At 44.3% G+C, this 21,995-nt stretch overlaps 1 protein-coding gene across 1 annotated transcript in view; it reads right to left on the bottom strand.

Moving 5' to 3' along the window:
- Nucleotides 1-4,715: 4,715 nt before the first annotated feature.
- Nucleotides 4,716-21,995, bottom strand: part of Ccdc170 (coiled-coil domain containing 170) — a 104,362-nt gene continuing 87,082 nt past the window's right edge. The window contains exons 9-12 of the mRNA XM_041679990.1: nt 17,256-17,429; nt 14,384-14,626; nt 7,306-7,542; nt 4,716-5,296 (exon numbers count right to left, since the gene is read on the bottom strand). Of these exons, the coding sequence (XP_041535924.1) occupies nt 5,096-5,296; nt 7,306-7,542; nt 14,384-14,626; nt 17,256-17,429 (855 nt within the window). The 3' untranslated portion in view covers nt 4,716-5,095. The remainder of the gene's footprint in view (nt 5,297-7,305; nt 7,543-14,383; nt 14,627-17,255; nt 17,430-21,995) is intronic.

The following is a 21,995-nucleotide window of genomic DNA, read 5'->3' as shown; positions in this document are numbered from 1 at the left end:
TGGCAGTGAGATCCCACTGGGAAAACAGTGTAGGGTGACCAGTTGGCACTGAGGGCTCTGCAGAGATCAAGGGCTGTCTGTGGATTTGGGATGCCACTTAGCTGTGATTTTATGTGATTTTCTCCAGCCTCATTCAGTGGGGCAGATAAATCAGCAGAAACACTGGTAGCTGGGATTAACTCAAAGCGGAGGACGGAAGAACAAGGGAATAAGAAGTCAATGGTGTTAGAGAGAGAAATGAACCTAAGATGTAGGCTGGCTCCAGCCGGAGTGAAGATTGACAAGGCAAGGAGGAGGAAATGGAGGACCAGGGAAACCCAGATGTAAAGAATGGCTATTCGAGAGTATGGGTGAAGGGCTGGGCTAAGGGAAGGTGGGTACAGATTTTAATGTTCTGACCAGTGCGGGTCGTGTGAATATATAGTCATTAATATCTGACCTTCCACTGGAGTATGGTCAGCCTACTGGGGACTGAACTCCAAGAAAGGGGATTCTCCTCTTTCAATGGATATCAATTGTCAACAGCTCCTTAGCGAGGGATCAGACATCATGCCTTCGCTCCCCTTTCTCTGCGGGGATTCTGTCTAGTTTGGGCTTGTGCAGGATTTTGTGCATGCTGTCTCAACTTCTGTGAACTGGTATGTGCAACTGCCCTGATATGGCCACTGATTCTAGCTCTGAGAATCTATGATCTATGAATGATCCCTGAGCCTTGGGCAAAGGGGGTGTGGTACTGATGCACCATTAAGGCCTAAGCAATCAATCCACAGTCTCTTGCTCTCTGCATTGAACCAGTTTGGGGTCTCTCTCTTAATCTCCATCTACTGCAAAAAGAAGCCTTCCTGTTAACAGTTGAGAGACACACTAGTCTATAATAATAAAGCATGTTCATTTACCAGGCAATAGTAATAGCTCCTCCCCTAGGACTCAGGCCATAGTCCCTGATATCAGAACCACATACAGTTTTCATCTTGCACAGAGGCAAGTATTTTCTCTGAATTTGTCATATGCAAATGGATTGGACGTTGTTCACGTACTTATTGCCTGTATATATTGCATATAGTTATTAAATTGATTATATAAGTTTTTCTTAAATTACTTGTAACCTTTTTATTTTAGACTGATGTGGGAGTATCATATATCTGTTGCTTTCATTGGTTAATTAATAAAGAAACTGCTTGGCCTGATAGGTTAGAATATAGGTGGGTGGAGTAAACAGAACAGAATGCTGGGAGGAAAAGGAAGTGAGGCAGACACGATGAAGCAAGCCGCCAGGTCTGACATGTTGAATCTTTCCCAGTAAGATTGGTGCTACACAGATTACTAAATATGGGTTAGGCAAGATGTGAGAATTAGCTATTAAGAGGCTAGAACTAATGGGCCAAGCAGTGTTTAAAAGGATACAGTTTCCGTGTAATTATTTTGGGGCATAAGCTAGCCAGGTGGCCAGGAGCTGTGCTGCAGAAACGCAGCCCGCAGCTCTTACAACATTAGACCAAAAAAGGGGTAATACAGTGATTTTTTTTTAATAAATAAATCTTGCCAAGAGGAAATCCAATCAGAAAGTGCTTGGTTGCTTCCATGACTTTCTTGGCACTATCGCACCAGTGGGCGTATCTTGCCAGACTGGCCATTATTGTGGCTCACAGGGTTCATAGTTGAATAAGATTACAGATTAGTGTTTGTGGCATCTTCCAGTACTATGAGAGCTAGTCAGTAGGGATGAAGGATCAAGTTGAGTACCAGCTTGATGTCTCCGTATCCTATGACTCAAGTATGTGGTGTCTTCATCAATAGGATCTTACCATCAAGTTCTGGAGAGTAACCAAAAGTATTGGTGATAGCTGTAATATTCTGGGGTCCATCAGACCCCATTGGCCAGTATCTTCTAAAGAGGTAACCTATTTCTAACACTGGGCTTTTTATTTGCTAGTTTCTAGTATCGAGTATGGACATTGTTGCCCCATTATAAGGTTACACCCTACTATACAAACTGGAAGAAGCCTTCTGAGTTAAAGATTAGTCACCATAAAATGTTACCCCAATAAAACTTAGAAGCTTCTTCCACATGCTATGTTCAAAGCATCAGCATCACAGATGTCCTCAAAAGCCCCTCAGCCCATCGCCACCTGATCTAGATAGATCACTGGCCACTGTTCTTCAGAAGACTAGAAGAGTAAACTGGAAATTTAGATGGATCCAAGCTAACAGGTTTTTTGTGAGATATTTTCTGAAAACATTTAGATGTCTCAGCGACCAGAACAACAACCTCAGTAGCACTTCCCCGGGAGTGCACTTGTTAGACGAGTTAGTATTAAATATTTTAAGAGCTTATCTAAAAATCACATTAATCTAATGTGTTTTATTGAACAATATAAAATATACATGGACATTATAGAGAAACAAAACATCATGAAAATGGGAAGCCAACTCTGGAATGAAGGCACACAGGGAAGGCAAGCAAACAATGGGCATTTTAACACAAAGGAAATGCCTTAACTAACACATATTCAGCTTGTCCAAATAACAGTCACTGTGTCCATGAACTATCTGCAGGCCCAGAATTTATTTATGCTTATCCCACATATCCCTTCCACTGACTATTCAAATACATTGAATTATTAATACATGTATCAAGAATTGGTTATTTACACACTTGCGCCGTAACATTTGGATAAATGAAATGCAATTTCACATGATAAAGTACAGTTGCAATCAATATGGGTTATTTCTAGTGTCGTCTATGACCCCCGACATGTAACTAGTGACCAATCAAAGGGAAAATAACACATTTATCACTTTAAGCAGATAAAAGTCTGGCATGAGGAGGTGACTGCTTGAGCTAAAGCCAACCTAATATGGACATTTGTTTTGTTCAGAGTTGCAGGAGGACTGGATAGTTGGATAGTCAGCCAGTTGGCTGCTTGTTAGCTTGGTTTGAGATAGGGTTTCATTTGGTAGCCCAGGCTGGTCTGAGACTCTCTATGTGGTCCAGAATGGCTTCAAACTTCATGTCAAACTTGTTTGCTCAGCCTCCTAGTGGCTGAGATCACATGTGTACCCCACCATGCCTGAGAGATGCTGTGTAACTTTTAAAATGTATTGGAGGAGCCATTTACGCGGCTGTTGCAAGAATATGTTTATGCTTTCTTCCCGTTCAAACAAGTATCCAATCTCATTCCTAGCTTTGCAACTGGCCGATAGGTCTCCATTATCCCTGGTTGTCTGGAATCAGCTTATGCCTTGCTCACAGCTCGGACTTAATGTTTAGCTGTATATGTCTCAGGATTTTCTGTTTGTTTACTCTACTGAAACAGATAAAGATACAAGATGACACTGGAGAGACAGTTCTGTGGGTAAGCGGGCTGTGCAAGCATGAAGACCTGAGTTCGGATCCCAGATGGATCTGTCAGAGTCTGGGTGTGACTGGGCAGGTGGTTATAACTCTTCCTGGAGAGACAGGAGGGTGGCAGATGGCAAATGGCGGTCCTTGGTGACTGCTGGCCTATCTCCAGGGTCAGTGAGAAACTCTATCCCAAGGAAATAGAAACTGAAAATAAAATAAAAACTGAAAAGTACAGCCCTGTTCAAACTCTCAAAACCACCATTCATAGCCTGAGAGCAGCAGTAAAAGCAACCATTCTTCTTGTCAGCCCTCAGACTATGTGAGTTATTCAAATGAGTGATTAGCTCCCGCTTTTAGACATCTCCTGACTGTAGGGTGGCCTTTCTTCCTTCGTGCCTTCCTTCCTTTGTGCCTGCCTTCCTTCGTGCCTTCCTTCCTTCCTTCCTTCCTTCCTTCCTTCCTTCCTTCCTCCCTTCGTGCCAGCCATTCCTATCAGCCTCAAAACTGGGCAGAACCTGAGAGTGCCTAGAGCAGGAGACACAGCCTCTGCCTTGTACGTCCTGGCTCCCACACTAACCATGTAGAGCCCTGAGTTAGTACAACTGTCTTAGCCCTGAAAAGCATATAAGTACATTAAGACTTCACTGTATTACCCTGATCTCATGACCATACACTGTATACATGGATTGGAATGTCACCCAGAAATCTATAAACAGGTACAATTGTTATGTGTCAAATTGTATGTATTTAGACTAGATAGCTATAGATATATAGACAGATAGATTTTTATGGGGCTGAGAGGTGGCTCAGTTGTTAACAGTACTTGCTACTCTTGCAGAAGACCTGAGCTCGGTTCCCAGCACCCACACCAAGTGTTTTACAACTGTCTGTTATCCAGTACCAAGGGATTCAACTCCCTCTTGTGGTCTCTGCTGGCACCTGCACACACACACACACACACACACACACACACACACACGTGAAAACACAAAAGTAAAAATAAAATAATTTTAAAGGCTATTTCTCAGAAGACTTCTGCACATGGTTACCTTAAGAGGTAAAGCCATCAGTGATGTTCTAGGTCAGAAGGCCGACCCTTCTACACTCTGCTGGTATGTCCCAATCAAAGCAAGAACCTAGGGTATTCCTGTGGATCTTGATGAGCTAGCTAATGACGTGATAGGTGGTTTTAGTGCTGAATATTAATTTTGGACTGGGACTTTTAACTTTTGTGTTATGTGTATGTGAGTGTGTATACATGTGTGTGCATGTGTGCGTATGTGTGTGCATGTGTGTGTATGTGTGTGCATGTGTGTGCATGTGTGTGCATGTGTGTATGTGTGTGTTGTGTGTGCATGTATGTGTATGTGTGTGTATGTGTGTGTATGTGTGCATGTGTGTGTATGTGTGTGCATGTATGTGTGTGCATGTGTGCACATGTGTGTGCACTTGTATAACAGAGCATGTGTATGGGGCAGAGCACAATTTGCAGGAGTCAACTGCCTCCTTCTACTGTGTGGGTTCCAGGAATTGAACTCAGGTTTTCAGGCTTAGTAGCAACTGCCTTCACCTGCTGAGCCATCTCCCTGGCCCTGGGGACAGCACCTTTGGAGACCATTATCAGCCCATGATCTATTCTCACTATGTCATCAAAGTATATAATTGTCACACGCTAGCCAAATTTCAAAAATATAAGGAAGCTTTTCATTCCACAACTTGAGACGTGCGCCCCGTCTCTGAGGCAGGGGATCAGTGTCGAAGGGCTAAGTGGCACTGCGAGCAGCAGTCATGCTCGGCCGTTGGGTCTGTGAGGCAGGCACAGGTAACAAAGTGATGGCGGTGTGAATGGACCAGTCTTTCCAGACATTTGATGATCTCATAGTCGGGGAGTGTGAGAGAGGTCAAGTTTAAGCCCAGCATCTGGGAAACCTCCTCCCTGAAGTCCACCAGCTGCAAACATCAAGCAGAGAGACATTAGCTGGGAAGGGAAAACACATCCCCGTTGCCAGGCCAAATGCAACAACAGCAGCAAAAGAGGAAAACCCAGGTTTGCATAAGGTAGGCCTAAATGATGAATAAGAAGGCTTGCCTGCTAAATGCCTTCTAAAAATCCCTGCGGGCTCCCCAGACTTCAGCAAGTTCATAAGCCCCTGTGAGTCAGATGGTCATGTATGTATCTGCTGCTGAGTCAAGAACCCCTGGAAACAACCATCCCTGAGTCTGCTCTGACATCCGGGACGAGTGAACCAATAACCTCATACATAGCGCTATACCGATGTTGGCGTGAGCCTGTTGGTGATGATAAACATTTCTGCATTGGGATGTTAACTGGGCAATGAACTTCGGAAATTCAAAGAGAAAGAATGAGCTGATGTACACAGTGGGGCTTCTCAGTCCTTCTTAAACTACCTCGCAAAGACTGCTTCCTCCATGTTCTATCACTGGCCAATCTCAGAATACTAGGGTCCACTGGCAATGGTTAGAGTGGGCATCACCTCTCTTCATGTCCTTCTAGGGTGGTTTCAGTGGCCCTACACTAAGACAGGCAAAAAAGGGGTATCATCGAGACAAGCCCCCACTAAATATCTTCCATTTCAGAAAGGACGGGATCCAACCTGTTGAAGGAGTGTCATCAGAACACCATCTGAACACTTATCCCCAACTTCCTTCCTGAGGATGGTCCAGCGTGGGAGACGAAGGCTTCTTTTATTTGCACACCCCGCCCACTAAGTGTATATTGAAGCATAGTCCTCGGTGGAATGGCTCCAGAAAGTGGGGTCTTGTGAGTTAATTAAACTTAGATAAGATCACTGTGGTGGAGTTTCCAAGAGAAAATTGGTGCCCTTATCCATGAAACCCCAGAGAACTTTTCCCATTTGAGGGTTCATGAAGACACCATTTATAAACCTGGTACCCACTCTGCTGGTGCCCTGACCGTGACTCTCTAGCCTTAGACCTAAGAGAAATAACTGCCCTGCGTACGAGCTGCTCGCTTCCCATGCGTTGTTGAGGCACCTAAATAAAACAAGGCACCAGCCTCGCCTCTCCAATGCAAAAGTTTCTCTCCAACTTTCCCACCCTTTTGAACGTGGCCAAAACTCACAATTCCTGAGATGTTTCCTTCCTGAGAACACTTGCTCATGTAGTCAGGCTCTTCCCAGCTCTGCCTAACACAGGGGCCAAAGCAGAGCAGGGAGAAAGGAAAAAGAAAAAAAAACCTAGGAACAGAGTCCATTCTCTGCCCTTTGCAGCTTCAGAAAGTGACATGCTCGTCAAAGGCAGAAGGGTCAGGCTGCCCGGGACAGAGTTCTTTATGTCTGACCTGATGTGCTCGGGAGATAAAATGCTCCTCCTCGTAGCCAGCCAGCTGATGTGGACATTTTTATGGCCTACATCTGCGCTTGGTCAACCATGAAGTCTGGGTGCCACTGTCTGAGAACAGAGACCGTTTCCTACAAGTGCTCCCTGTGGAAGATAACGCTTCTCTCTGACTTCCTAGCCCTGCTTAACATTATTAACCCATGTGAGCTGAGGAATCTCCAGAGGCAATTATCAAACACAATTTAAAACATCTCCCAGCCACCAGAAGCTGGCCTTGCACTGGCTTTCTGTTGCTTTGATAAGCACATTTGTTCCTTTTTTCTCTCTTATGGAATATGTCATACAAGTAGGAATTGGCTTTTAGGCCAGGAAACTCATAATGATTATGGGCATGCCAAAACAGATGCTGCCGAGTGGGTGGATCTGTTGAAATGATATAGAAATCTTTACAAATTGTGTTGGGAGAAATGTATGAATAACGCTCTTCTGGGCAGCATATATACTGAAATTAGATTGTCACACGGGAGCTGAGTGTGGCCCTGGGCAGGGTGGCACACCCATTCCCAAAGCCGTCCATATCGCTAAGTGTGTGACTTCTCCTGTCGCTTTAAAGCATCCCACCGGCTGATTTTATCTACCTGCTGTTCTCTCCTCTCAGTGTCTTCCAGAGACTTCTTCAGGGTCTCCAGTTCAATGACGGCCACCTCTATCATGGCCCTGGCCCTTTCTCTGTGCTCTTTCGCCTCCTCCTCTGTAGCATCCAGCTTGGACTTGACCGACATGAGATTTTTCTCTGCTTTTTCCTTCAGCTTCTCCAGATCGTCTCGGGATTTAGTTAAGTCTTCGATGGCTTTGGTCTGTTCCAAAACTTTAATCTAAGGAGTCAAGAGAATCAGGATCATTTCCCTTGTTCTTCTTTAGGAGATCTGGATGCAAAGATAACTCAGAAGTCAATGGAACTCACTTAACTTTTTTTTTTATGAATAATGAACGGACTTCATCCCAAGCAGCTACAGAGACCTTGGAGAACAGCATAAAGTGGACAAGTGTGACCTCAGTCCCTGCTGCTTACTAAACGATAAAGCAGAGTACCCTTATTTGGGAAATCAACCCAATAAAATTGCAGACAGCATGGTTCTGGAGTGAGATTGCTAAAATAAAACCTGTGAGCAAGCCAGACTTTCTATGCTAACCAGTGAGTCCCTGTGCCTCGCAGTGGCCAAATGCCTGCTCTTCTAATGGTGTCATGCGGGAGTCTGTCAGCAAGCCTCCCTCATGGCTGTGAGGGAAATTTTCATCTGCAGTTATTCAGCAGAGTCTCTAGACACCACCAATGAACATGAGGCAAAGGATGTCACCGAATCCTGTGCAGACAAAGGGCAGTGATGGCCTTAAAGCCCTGACTGAGGCTCCTGGAACGGGAGGTGTTTGCACTGTGAGTTTGTGAGCCACTGTGGCTCCTTACAAAGGAATTCAAGGAAGCCAAGCCCTGGGTCAAGCACAGGTCCAAGGACAGACCCAAAGGGAGCAGTGAGGGAATGAAGAAAAGACAGATGGACAGACGGACGTGAGGAAAAGCTGGGATCAGGTGGTCTGTGCTGTCTTCTGGAAAAACCTCATCATCTCCGAAGCTCTGCATTGTTATCACAGATTGAACAGAGAAGTGGGGCTCCTGCAAAGATGAATTGCAGCCTGGAATTGTAAGATAAAATTAACCCTTTGTGCTCTAAGCTGCTTTTAGTTGGAGTATTTCATCACTGTAACAGACAGGAAACTAAGACAGTGGTATACACTTTCAATTCCAGCGCTTGAGAAGTGGAGGCAGTAAGATCAGGTGTTCAGGGCCAGCCTTGCCCACACAGTGAGTTTAGATCAGTCTAGACTACGTAAGAGCTTATGTCAAAAAAAAAAAAAGAATCCAAATGAATAAGTACAAATAAGCTACAAGACAAGGTCCACTAACTTGGCTAAAATTAAGTCGACAATTACAAAAGTTAGCAGGGAATTAGGGGAGTTAGAACACTCACATACTGCTAGATGGAATATAAGATGGTATAAGTAATAGGGAAGGTAGTTTTGAAAATGCCAACTATATGATCCGCAATTTCACCCCTAGTTACAAGCCAGACAGAAGTGAAACCATATGCCCACTCAAAAAGTTGTATACAAGCTCAAAGAGGCACTGTTCATAAGCACCAAAAGTGGGAACCACCCAAATGTCCGTCAACTGATGGACAGGAAAAAGGTAGCAGAGGCAGACATTGAGATGTGTCACAGAGCAACAAACAAGAATGGAGTACCACGACATGCTGTAGCACGGATGAACCCCAAAAGCATCATGACAGAAGAATGAAGCCAGTGCCAAGAACCACACAATTCTCTTCATCAGGAAGAGCCAGAGGGAGAAGGAAGACAGAGAAGGTCTGAGACTAGCGGGAAAGGAGAACAGGGAGTTACAATTTAGGGGTACCGAGTTTCTTTGCGTACGCCAAACATATTCTGAAATTAAATAGTGTTTGGATAAGTCTGTAAGCATACCTTTAGAAAACACAGAAATGAATATTCTGAGATGGTGGCCCTAAACATACTACTTCAAATAATATATTGTATAGACTATCAAACAATTTTCCAATTGAGTAAATTACATGGATTAAAACCTACCAAATTACCAGGTTGTGGTGCACGCCTTTAATCCCAGCAGATTAAAGGAGGCAGAGGCAGGCGGATCTCTGTGAGTTTGAGGCCAGGCTGATCTACAGAGTGAGTTCCGGAACAGCCAAGGCTACACAGAGAAACCCTGCCTTGAAAAACAAAACAAAACAAAAGAAAGAAAGAAAGAAAGAAAGAAAGAAAGCAAGAAAGAAAGAAAGCATTAACCATTTAAACAGAGATTCTTAACATTCACGCCACATCACTATCGCAGAGAAAAGCAATGCTCAACCACAAAGCCGCCGGGGTTGGGATTTTGAGTATGAAGCCTTGAATCACTGGAATGGATACATTCAGCTTTCTGTCTGTACTGAGAAAACATGGTGAAATGTCCAGCACAGGTGACAGGTCACAGCGTGGAGACCAGAAGTGACTATAAGACAGTCCTAATGAGAAGAAAGAGGAAAGGACCCTAACAATCAGAGGCTTTGCACAGCCCAGAGCAGACATGTCCTTGCCTGGCTCAGGTCCCAGAACCCCTATTGGGGAAGCCAGGGAGTGAAGAAATGACAGACACACGAGTGTGCATCTAGGTCAGGACTCTCCAGTGGAGAAGCCACAGCATTCAGATGCTCAGCATGTTACCTAAAGTTGCAGAGAAGTGAGGTTACTGCATCCAGCTGAACACAGAGGCAAGTTATTATACAGATAAACAAGGAGCTGAGTTTTCATGACCACTGAACGGGGAGGCCTGGGTTCCTAGTCTCAGGAGGAGCAGTCTCTAAGGAGAACCTCCAAGGGCGAAAGCTACAGTGGACATTTTCCACACCCCCTGTCAGACCACAGAGAGACTTTCCCGTCTCTCTGAGCCCCACTAGGGAAGGCCTTACCACTCCCACAGGCTGAGGCATTAGGGTCTTTGAGACGGCTGTGTCCTTGTCAGCCGCACACATTCACTGGGGACACCACCTCTCCTTACACTGAGGACTGCTGGGGTTCTAAGGAAGGGAGCGCCAAGTCAGGTTACCGGGACAGAGCTAGGAGCCAGCAAGAAGGACGGAGACTCTAAAATCAAACCAACAGATTCCTGGGAGTGGGGTGGGACTAACTTGGTTTCTTAATCCCCCTGAGGGATCTTCTCAGGGCAGCTCAGAGTTCAGCAAGCAACTGGCCTCTAGTTTTCCTCCAGCAGGACAGAACCGGTCATAAAAAAGATTGATGTATCATCAGGAGTCCAGCTAGGAAGGGAAAGGTTCCCAGGGTGCCACTTGTGATAAACACTGTGTGCTGACTGCTTCCCAGGAAAGAACTGTGTAATCTGGTGGGTGATTCTCTCTTCTACGTAAGTGTCAGAGGCCCGGGCAGGAAAGGTGAATAAATCAGAACTCCTAGGTGTTGGCTGACCCCAGGCTCTAAGTCCCCTAGTGTAGTTGTAGAGACACTGCAAACCTTTGGCAGGCATCAAGCAGAGAGCATGAGTCCCTCCATGAACTGGGGCTGTGATGTTCTCAACCTCCCTAATACTGTGGCCCCTTACTACAGTCCCTCATGTTGTGCTGATCCCCTCACCCATGAAGTAACTTTCATTGCTAATTCTAACTGTAATTTTGCTACTGTTTAGAAATCAGAGTGGAAATATCTGTGTTTTCCTATCGTCTTAGCATTTGACCCCTTGGGGGTCATGACCCACAGGTTGAAAGCCGCTGTTCTAAGGTCTCCTGGTGGCCAAAATAGATGCTGTGTCCACAGAGACACAGCTCTGTGAGGGAGGGAGATATCCCTCTGTGCCCTCTCGCCTCACTTCTCCTCCCTAGCAGGCCACACTTGGGGAGCTGGCAGCAAAGTTACCTTCACTTCAAAAAGCAAGCAGTCTGCCTTCAACAGGCCCTGTTTACTGTGCACAGTGAGAAAAGCAATCCAGGAGATGGGGGGAGGCACTGTCAAACAGCTGTCTCCAGGAAGAGGAGACAGTGTAGTAAGGGCTACACTGGCAGGGTGGGAACCATGTCCATGGGGAAGGACCATGGGGAATAGCTTCCATATGAGGGATATATGGAGAAAGTCAGAAAGAGAAGAAAGCTTTGCCTATGGCTGATGGTTATAGTCTTCTCTGATGCTTTCTGGGAGACCACAAAGCAGACACCAATGACTTGCCCCTGGGTTTGGGAGCTGATTTTGAGTCACGGCTCTTACAAGGGTTTGGCCACATGCTAGAGGCCGCAGCTAAGGCTCTCCACCAGACAGCTGGTCTGTTCTTTCTCTCTGACCAGAATTAAGACCTATTCCTCTGACTGACCTCATTTAACCAAGGTCAGGAGACTAAGTTCTGGCCAGTGGAGACATAGAGCTGTTATATCCTTTCCAGAGAATAGCCAGCAGATGGGCTTCACGCCTTCCTCCTGGCTAGCGACTGGCATGAAGCCAGAGCTCCAGCAACTCCCTGGGACTGGGGATGAAAGAGAATGAAGACATTGGCTAGAATGCTCCAGGTGAAATCAGAACAAGCCAGGCTTCTGAGGGCCACTGAGAGGGCCTTCTGAATATGGCATGCCTGCTCCTTTACACACACACACACACAGAGCAGTGCTGAGGAATTTCCTGAGGTCCAAACATGTAAGGCAGGGTGTGAAGCATCTGGCTATAGGGAGGTTACACAAAACCTCTTCTACATCCTCTAAAAGTGTTCCACAAGATTTCAGTGCCTGCATTTGCTTATTTAGTGATATTTGTGCCAAATTGTAACACTATTTTAATAACCCCAGGTTAATAAGAAAAGAATAATACAAATGCATACATAAGTCAGATATACATTCATGCAAACTTAAGGTCAAACTATATCACCATGCATATAGGGGGTTCGCCCTAGTAAAATGAAGCACATGGTAGAACACACTCCCTCATGCAGGGAGAACCCAAGGTCAGAGCACACTCAAAAGTTGCAGGCAACACCGCACATTCTTATTAAAGGTGATTTTAGTTGAATAGCAGCACCAGTTACACTGAATTAATATCATTAATTTCTTAGTTTGCGTCTTTATCCTTTGATTTCTAAATTGGTTTTGGTTTCATAGTGGTAAAAATGTAATGCAATTGACCAATTTATGTAGTCTTAAGTAAGCGATATCATAAAATCATTCTAAATTTAACACAAGAAGGAAGATCTACACAAAAATTGTTCTCTTTCAAAATTATTTCCATAAGGAAGATCTACACAAAAATCGTTCTCTTTCAAAATTATTTCCATAATTCTTAGGTTTTCATGCCAAGATAATTTTCAGCGGTTTAAAATTTAACAGTTGGTCTGGAAAGGGTTTTGCTTTTTCTTGATCTTAGAGCTCAAAAAAAAAAAAAACCTAATGCATGGATCTTTCAAGGAGATATTCAGATAACCTGGAGTCAAGGTCTTCGGCCTTAGTATACAATGGATATGGGGGTACACATGAGAACTGGAGCACAATGTGCATAGCAGCTTCATTTGTAACAGCCCCAAAGTGGAAAGATCTCGGGTGTCCAGTTAAACCTAAAGGGAGGAACAGAAGGTGGTACATCCATGCAATGGATTACTAGTCACCCATCAAAAGGAATTACAATGGCTAATAGAATTTGACGGGGCCATGATGTCCAGATATTTGGTAAGAGGGTGTTCTAGGTATTTCCTGGTCGATGTTTGAAGGTGAGATTAAAAATAGGTAGACACTTTTTGTTTCTGCTTCACCTTGCTTTGCCTACACAGACTCCCACTATACAGTCAATGATGTCCTCAAATGCATAATCCTCCTGCCTCAGCCTCTGAGATGCCACGATTATTTTTTTCTTTTTTCAAGACAGGGTTTCCTCTGTGTAACAGTCCTGGCTGTCCTAGAACTCTCTCTCTAGACCAGGCTGGCCTTGAACTCACAGAGATCCTCGTGCCTCTTCTTCCCGAGTGCTGGGATTAAAAGCGTGAGCCACCACTGCCCAGCAATATGCTACAATTAAAATTGAGACTCAAAATATTTCAAGACAGATTGTTCTAGTTAATATGGGTAGATGTCTTCCAATCAAATGAAGTCCTACGTATAAGCCAAATAAATAAATAAACAAAATAAACCTCCTCTGAACAAGAGGGAAATTGCTAAGCAAAATTCCAGAACTGAACTTTGTCAGATATGACCTGCAACAGTACCTGTTCATCGCCCCTGTCTGTGAGCCTTTTCTACAATATATTTTTGTACCAGCTAGTTTTATGTCAACTTGAGACAAGCCGAAGTCATCAGAGAGGATGAAACCTCAATTAAGAAAATACTTTCATAATCAGACTGTAGGCAAGCCTGTGGGGCATTTTCTTAATTAGTGATGGGTGGAGAAGGGCCCAGCTCACTGTGGGTGGGACCATCCCTGGGCTGGTGGCCCTGGGTGCCCTAAGGAAACAGACTGAGCAAGCCATGAGGAGCAAGCCAATAAGCAGCACCCCTCCCTGGCCTCTGCATCAGCTCCTGCCTCCAGGTTTCTGCCCTGACTTCCTTCAGTGATGGGCTGTGATGGAAATGTAAGCCACACAAATCCTTCCCTCCCCAGCTTGCTTTTGGTCATGGTGTCTCATCACAGCAATAGCAACCCTAAGACGATACTCTGACCCTCAGTAAATAGAGCCTCTATTTCCTCATCGCCTCCAAAACAAGTTCTTATCTAACTAAGATTTCTGTAGCTGGCCTACTGGAAAGGCAGGCACTCTACTTAGACACTGGTGTCTCTCAATCTTTCAGACTATTGACATAGCAGACCCCAAAGAAATGGGAATTTCCCCAGGAATCTCAGACCACTTACAGGAGGAGGCTACACACTGAACCCATCTCACCAGCCCCACCTTTTTTGCCCTCTTTTATTTGAGGTCTTCCATAACCCAAGCTGGCCTTCAATTCTGTATATAACCGAGAGAGACTTTGAAGTTCTGGTCTACCTGCTTTACCTTTCAAGTGCTGCTATTGCAGCCACGCACCGCCATGCCTGAATCAAGGATGCCCTTCCTTAGTGTATACTTTGAGGTGCATTTACAGAAAGGGACAGAGAAAGGAAACACACACTTGCCTTGAGTTCATTGGTGTCGGCCAATTTGGCTTTGAGCTCGGTGTTGCATTCCTGACACGTGCTCAGCTCCCTCTGCAGCCTCTCCACCTTCTTCTCCAGCTTCCTGAGGGAGAGCTGGGCCTCATCCCTCTCCTCAGCCAAGGCTGTGCGCGCCTGCTTCTCCTGCTGCAGCTGGGCAATTTTCTGCCGAAGGAGGTTCATATGAACTTCTTTGCTCTCCAGTCTTTCTTTCTGAGTCTTTAGCTGGTTTGGTACAAACGGATTTTTTTTTTTTGACAAAATAATTGAACACTCAGTAAATATAAATGAATTACTCAGATAATGTCGATTTTTATCTGCACGTCAATGAGACTCATTTGCAAAGCATCAAAAAACGGTCACTGGGTTCCTTTCCCTGATTGGATTTTTTTATTCATATTTTTTCCAAGAATTAATTCTGTAGCTACAAAGTACGGGACAAAGAAGCCCCAGAAAATGTGACAAAAGTCAGCTCTCCACAGCTGCTTCGTCCAATATTCTGTGCCTCATAATAAAAATGTAAAATTACTTCTAAGACTAATAAAATAGGCTTATCAAGGGCAGAATAAGAAGGATGTAATAAGACAGACAAAATCCTCTCCAACGCTCAGTGGCCACGATTGCTGCACCAGTGTTTACTGGAACAAGAGGTCCGGCATCATATGAAAACCTCCGTAGATGATCTGAGCCCCTCAGCACCAGGCTAAGTAGCTCCTACAAGGAGGGTTGATACATTCTTACAGAAGATGTAACCAGGAGACTTTTAACGAAATTGTTTACAAACTTCCAAATCTCAGAAACAGACTTCATGAAGATTTCGCTTCTTTGAACTCTTTGTGTTAGGCTGTGAGCTCCTCCACCCAGGCCAGGAGGAAGCTCTTGAACATCGCTGCCTGTTGGCAATCAGACTAATGAAGGGAATTAGAGAGGGTTGTAGAAAATGACTACCAGAGGAGAGAGTCTCCTGGGCTCTGCCTGTCACTTTACTGGGCAGATAGTAAATCCAGGCAGTTCTGTCACTGGTCATAAACACCGGGAGGAGGAATCAAGAACTGGTGAATACTGATGCGCCCACCCTCACCCCTCTACCCCTCCTCTTCACCCCCCACCCCCAGATGAAGACTGTCATGTGAGCCCTCATTATCCCCTAAGTGTTAAGAGGTGGAAGGACTTAAACTACTTTGCATTTCTTATCAGTGACAGCTGTGACCACACCTGGGTCACCCCTTGAAAATTCTGCCAGATATTTCTCCAATCTAATCCCTTTTAACATTTTGAATAATGGCTTTATTTATTCTTTGAACATTTCATATATGTATACAATGCATTTTGATCTTATGGAAACCTCAGTCCAACCACCTCACTTGACGACTGTCCTGCTCTCCCCATGACCCACCACCCACCTTTCCCAGCCTCAAGCTCTCTGTCACTATTATTTTATCATCATCATCATCATCACTCCTACTTCATTCCCACGGAATCCAATAAGCATTGACTATGTTCCAATGGTGTGGGCCTATCCAATTTTTCTAACACATTTTGATTTATTGTGTGTATGGTAGGAGAGCACCAGCATGCCACATCTTGTGTGCAGGGTGAGGAGGCTGTAGAGATGCATGTGGGAATCCATCCTCTCTTCCTATCAGAGGGATCCTCTCTTCCTATCAGAGGGATCAAACTCAGATTGTTTGGCAGCAAGCACTTCCACCCAGTGAACCATCTGGGCTGCCCCCAACTCCCTTTCTTGAGTTTCATCGGGTCAAATTGCACCCTGATGCAAAAGTCCACTGATAAATTCAATACACCAGTAATTTTAATGATGGTATAATTCTTAAGAAGGAATAGCATTGGGCATTAGGAGAGGAAATCAATTCTCTGAGAAGAAGTAAAGAAAGAATTTTGGTACATTTGACGTCCCTGATGGTTATCAGGTTACATATACATAAAGATTTCTCCAGAACTAGGGTGAACTGGGGCAGGGACTGAGAACCAAATTTATTCCATGAGACAGGAATTCAAATTTTCCCTTATTAAAATTAACGCTCCTGTGAGGTGTATGTCATTCCTGTCTTAATATGAAGAAAGAGAGAGGTATGTGATTATTCCAAGATTTCACAGTCTGGCAGAATCCAAGGATCCAGATGTGACTCACTGTATAGCCGCTACACAAAACATTTATCCTGAGAAGTATTATAAGGACGCATCTGCGTGTCCTTTCTTCTTTCTCTGGTGCTGATAATTATACAGCTGATAATTATGCTTTATCCCTTTCACTCATCCGTTCTCTCACTTGCTATAAATGATTGCCAACTCTGCCTTCAATTGGAGAAAAGCGAGCCCTTCTCTCTGTACTGTCTAGCTCAAAAGAGCGGCATGCGCAGAGCCGCTGGGTGCCCCCAGCTTCCCTCCTTGCTCAGAGGAAACTAGGAGAATTGGCAGCTCTGTCTGCAAGTCTCTCTTGCAGCCAGGTTTGGCTGTGGTATAAACATAAGTTCAGCTAGCATCTTCCAGAATCTTCTTTATAAGCCATCACTTGCATCTTTGGCTTCCCTCTTCTCCCCTCCTCCAACCTTCAGCATGGAACACAGACAAATGGTTCTAGTTGCTGTTTTGAGCCATGGATATAAAGACCACCATGAGGACGGGCAATCCCAAGCAAGGCTCACGAGAGCCAGGTGATAGACCCATGAATCAGGTTTTCAAAACTTTGAATTAAAACTTGACTTCTAAATACATATTTTTTAATAATATGCTTTTTAAACACACTACTGATCACAGTGTAATAAAGTCAATTTAACACTTAGGTTTTCCAGAAGTTTCTTTTCTCAGTACTATGAAGTGCAGCGTTGCCTACCTTTCTCCGTAAGTTGTGAGCGATGGTCTTGTTTTCAATGACAGCATTACTTTCGAGGAGGACTAGCTGCTCGGCGCGACCTAAAACTACGTCCAGACGCATGTCAAAGCCAAGGTCAGCCACTATCTGGCCCAATTTCATTTTCTCTGAAAGCTGATCCAGAAACTTCAGATACTAGATCCAGAAACAAGAATGAAAGTGGGAGGTGTGGGTTAGGGTGCGGGCTCACTGAGTCCTCTCTCTCACAAGTGGGTGTCTCTTTTGTGTCATCCCAGAGCTGAAATTCTCACCCCAAGATTTGGAAATGAATGTTTGAACCACCTTACCAATTCTCTGCCATCTTCCTGTGCAAACTCTCTGCACTGTCCTGGCTAGGAACCTTGATGTCAGCTTAATATCAAACACACTTCTAAGTCCTGCCATACAACAAATGGGCTACGTTCCTAATTCCACCCTGGTTTCTTACTGTGTGTCTTGACAAAAAGCCCCTGCAACCTTGGCCCTCCCAAGTTGTCCCAGCACTCAGCAAACACCCCAAAACCAAAGTTCTCCACATATACACTAAAGTTGAACAATAGTTGGGTGGGTTAGTTAAAAAGCTTTAATGGGACTGGAAAGATGCCTCAGTTGGTAAAGCGCTTGCAGTCCAACCATGGCGACAGGAGTGTGAACTGCAAAACATATATTTTTTAAAAAATCAGGCCCTGAATATGCCTGTAAATCCAGCATGAAGTGGGCAGAGACAAGAGGAGGCCTTGGGGTTCACTGGCCAGCCAGTGTAGCCAAATTAGTAGGCTTCAGGTTCAGCGAGAGACTGTAACTCACAAAATAAGGTGAAGTGCAACTGAGGAAGACGTATGTTTTCAACCTTTGGCCTACTCACACACACACTCATACACACACACTTATACACTCACCTACACACTCATACACACTCATATGCACGCTTACACACTCATACCCACACTCATACCCACACACTCACATACTCATACACACACACTTACACACTCATGCACACACTCATACACATGCTTACACACTCATACACACTTACGTATTCATGCACACTCACACACACTTACACACTCACACGCTCATACACACACATATACACACTTATACACTCATATACACACTCATACACACTTATACATACTCATACACACTTATACATACTCATACTCACACATTCACATACTCATACACACTTACACACTCATATACACTCATACACACGCTTACACTCATACACACACTTACATACTCATACACACACACTCACATACTCATGAACACACTTACACACTCATGCACACTCATACACACACTCACATACTCATGAACACACTTACACACTCATGCACACTCATACACACACTTACACACTCATACACACACTCACATACTCACACACACACTCTTACACACTCACACACACTTATACACACACTCATACACTCACACACATACACATGCACGCATGCGCACACATGGGGAAGGGGCTTTAGAAAATGCTCTTTAAAGTGTTTACTATAACACGATTAGGTGACCAACACTCTAAAGCATAACTGTATGAAAGATGCCATAGTCTGCATTCTTTTAAATATTTAACTTATTTTTATGTGTTTCTGCCCTCATGTATGCACGCATGTGCACCACACGCAGGCAGTGCCGTGGGTGGCTAAAACAGTGCATCGGATCCACTAGACTGGAGCTACAGACATTCATCTGTGAGTCTCCACGTGGGTGGCTGCTGCCTGCGGCCTGTACAAGACCAGCAAGAGCTCTTAACCCTAGAATCTCTCCAGCCCACACGGTTCATAGTTTCACCAACTAAACTTGCACAACGCTTAAAGGTCTTCCTTCATTTGGCTGTTGTTGTTTCTCTGGGTGAATTCAGACAGAATGCTGTGTGTGTGCTAGGTGAGTGGATCAATCCATCAGTGAACTTGCTCTGTGCTAACTGCGGGCCTGGGCTTCTGTCTCCAATAAGGCCTTCTCGTGGCGGTAACTTCTCAGCATCTGGCACTTCCAGGCAATTAAATGCTGAAAAGAGTATAATTTCCAGCCATCCAAGTGGATCAACTTAAGGTCTGAACTATCTATATTTTGCTCATCAGGATGGAATTATCTGCAAGCATATATTTTCCCATTTTGTTAAGTAGCATACAGATAAATTAATTATCGTCGTTATAATCTACAGTAACTATCACTGTAGCATCATTCACCACGCTTTGGCCCCACAGACAGCTTCATATCCGAGTCCTCATGCCACCAGCTCCTCTTGCTCTGGTGCTTCCCCTTTGGGATCTTCTTTCATCTCTGCTATGTGCTTGAACGTGACCTAGCTGCTATTGCTTGTATTTTAAGTGGAGGAAGCAGACTTACCCGCATAGATTGGTAGAATTAATATTTGAAAATGGCCATCCTACCAAAAGCAATCTACAGATTCAATGCAATCCCCATGGGAATTCTAACACAATTCCTCCCAGAAATTGAAAGGTCGGTTTTCGATATGGAAACACAAAGAAACCAGGATAGCTAAAAACAATCCTGAATGACAAAAGATCTGTTGAAGTTGTCACCATCCCTGATCTCAAGTAGTACCACTGAGGTGTAGGCATAAAAATAGATACATTGATCAATGGAATTGAATTGAAGATCCAGAAATAAGACCACATACCCATGAACACCTAATTTTTGACAAAGACTCCAGAAATACACACTGGATAAAAGACAGCATCTATACCAAATAATGCTGATCAAACTGATAGTTGCATGTAGAAAAATGCAGGTCGATACTTACAACCCTGCATAAGACTGAACTTCAAATAGATAAAAGACCGCAACATAATGCCAGAAGCACTGAATCTGATCAAGAAGAAAGTGAGGAACTGTAATGAACTCCTTAGCACAGGAAAAGACTTTCTGGGCAAAACACAGGCACTAAGAACAATTAATAAATGGGATCTCATGAAACTCAAAGGTTTCTGTATGACAAAGGACAAGGGCATTTGAACAAATTGGCAGGCTACAGAACGGGAAAAGATCTTTACCAATTACACATCCAAAGAGGCTTAATATCTAAAATTTTAAAAATTAAAAGAAAAATTGTGTGGCCCAATTGGTCTGCATGCCAGGCTCTACAACAGGCAAGAAGGGATGCAAATGGGACCCAACCAAGGCCCCGCAGAGGACGCGCCTCTCTCAAGGCCTTTAGCTGTTCCATGTAGTTACAATCAAGGAGCTGGGGGAACGGCTCAGCAGTTGATAGCATGCACGGTCCTTGCAGGGTCTCCAAGTTTGTTTCCCAGTACCCTTCAAGTGACCATTGCTTCTAACTCCAACTCCAAGGGATCCAATGCCCTCTTCTGGCCTTCTTGGGCACCTACACTCATGTGTTCAAACCTACACTCAGAACCACACAGATACACGTAATTAAAACTAAAATAAATCTTTCTTTTTTTTAAGATTTTGGGTGATGGCAAGTTGTTTTATTCCTTTTTCCTATATTTTGTTTTTGTTTTATTCTGTTTTTTGGTTTTGAGGTACACTATCACCATGTACCCCAGGCTGGCTTTGAACTTACTATGTAGCCCAGGGTATCTCAATCTCATGGTCCTGTGTCTCAGCACCCTAGTAATACAGGAATGCCCAACTGGCTTAAAAATCTTCAGCTTTATAGGGGGAAAAAAGGGATTCTGTGTATTTTATTCCTTCGAATCACAGTTTAGTGTGAGTTAGAGACCAGGCATTCTACCCTATATTGTACTAGTCTAGATTTTATCTAGCACTTAACCTCTAGGCAACTTTACTTTCAGTTTTACATGGCCATTTTACTACTTGCATCTGTGAAAAACTCACTGTGGACATAATTAGCTTATGCAATCTGCTTTCATAACTGAGAACTATTTTGGCAGAATTTTAATGAAGACTAACGATAACACTTATTTGGAAAGAGCTTTAGAGTGAGACCCAATCCTTGCCAGAAGAAGAAGAAGAGGAGGAATGAGAAGGGAACGGAGATGAAGAAGAGGAAGAGGAAAAAGAAAAGGAGGAGGATCATGTCGCCATATATGGAAATAAGAAACAAGCTGTCATTCTTGCCTCCAAGCTCCTGACACATCCCACCTCCATCTCCATCAGAGCACCAGGCGGACCAGCCTCTGATCCACCCATATCGTGTGTGTTGGCTTCCACAGACACCTCTTAGGCATCTCTGCATATCTGACCCCTAATGTAGCCATGGCATATCCTCAGTTTCTTTTAAGTTCAGAAAAATAAGGAGCGAGTTTACAGAATACACTTTTCTCAGCCAAAGAGTATCTCTCGTGACAAATTTTGTCCCTATAGTCTTGATCCTATGTGCCTCCTTTTCTGTTCCTGCCCTCTCTCTCATGGACCCTTGTAGCTCATGAGGTCTCCCCTCCACACTATTACCCACAAAGCCTTTCTTCGACCCTGCTTTTCACGACTCTGCACCCCTTCCCTTCCAGCCACACTCAGCATGAGGCAAGCGAGCTCACTTCCTCACCATTCTGCAAAACTACCTCCAAGTCATGCTGTCCTCTCCATGCCCAGGTCCCTGGGGTGGACTATTCTCTCATGGCCCACTTGTCTCCTGCTACCCTACTGGTTCCCTCCCTTCTGAGTGGTTCCATTGTAAGATCTCAGCTCCACCAGGCGTCTGTTGCTTCACGAAGGATCCAGGTCCTGCAGCATCAGATCAGCGTGGGG

The sequence above is a fragment of the Microtus oregoni genome, unplaced genomic scaffold (assembly GCF_018167655.1).
Source record: "Microtus oregoni isolate MIOR12 unplaced genomic scaffold, Mior012 000033F_ref0000390, whole genome shotgun sequence".
Lineage (NCBI taxonomy): Eukaryota > Metazoa > Chordata > Mammalia > Rodentia > Cricetidae > Microtus > Microtus oregoni.
This window is presented reverse-complemented; position numbering and strand designations above follow the sequence as displayed.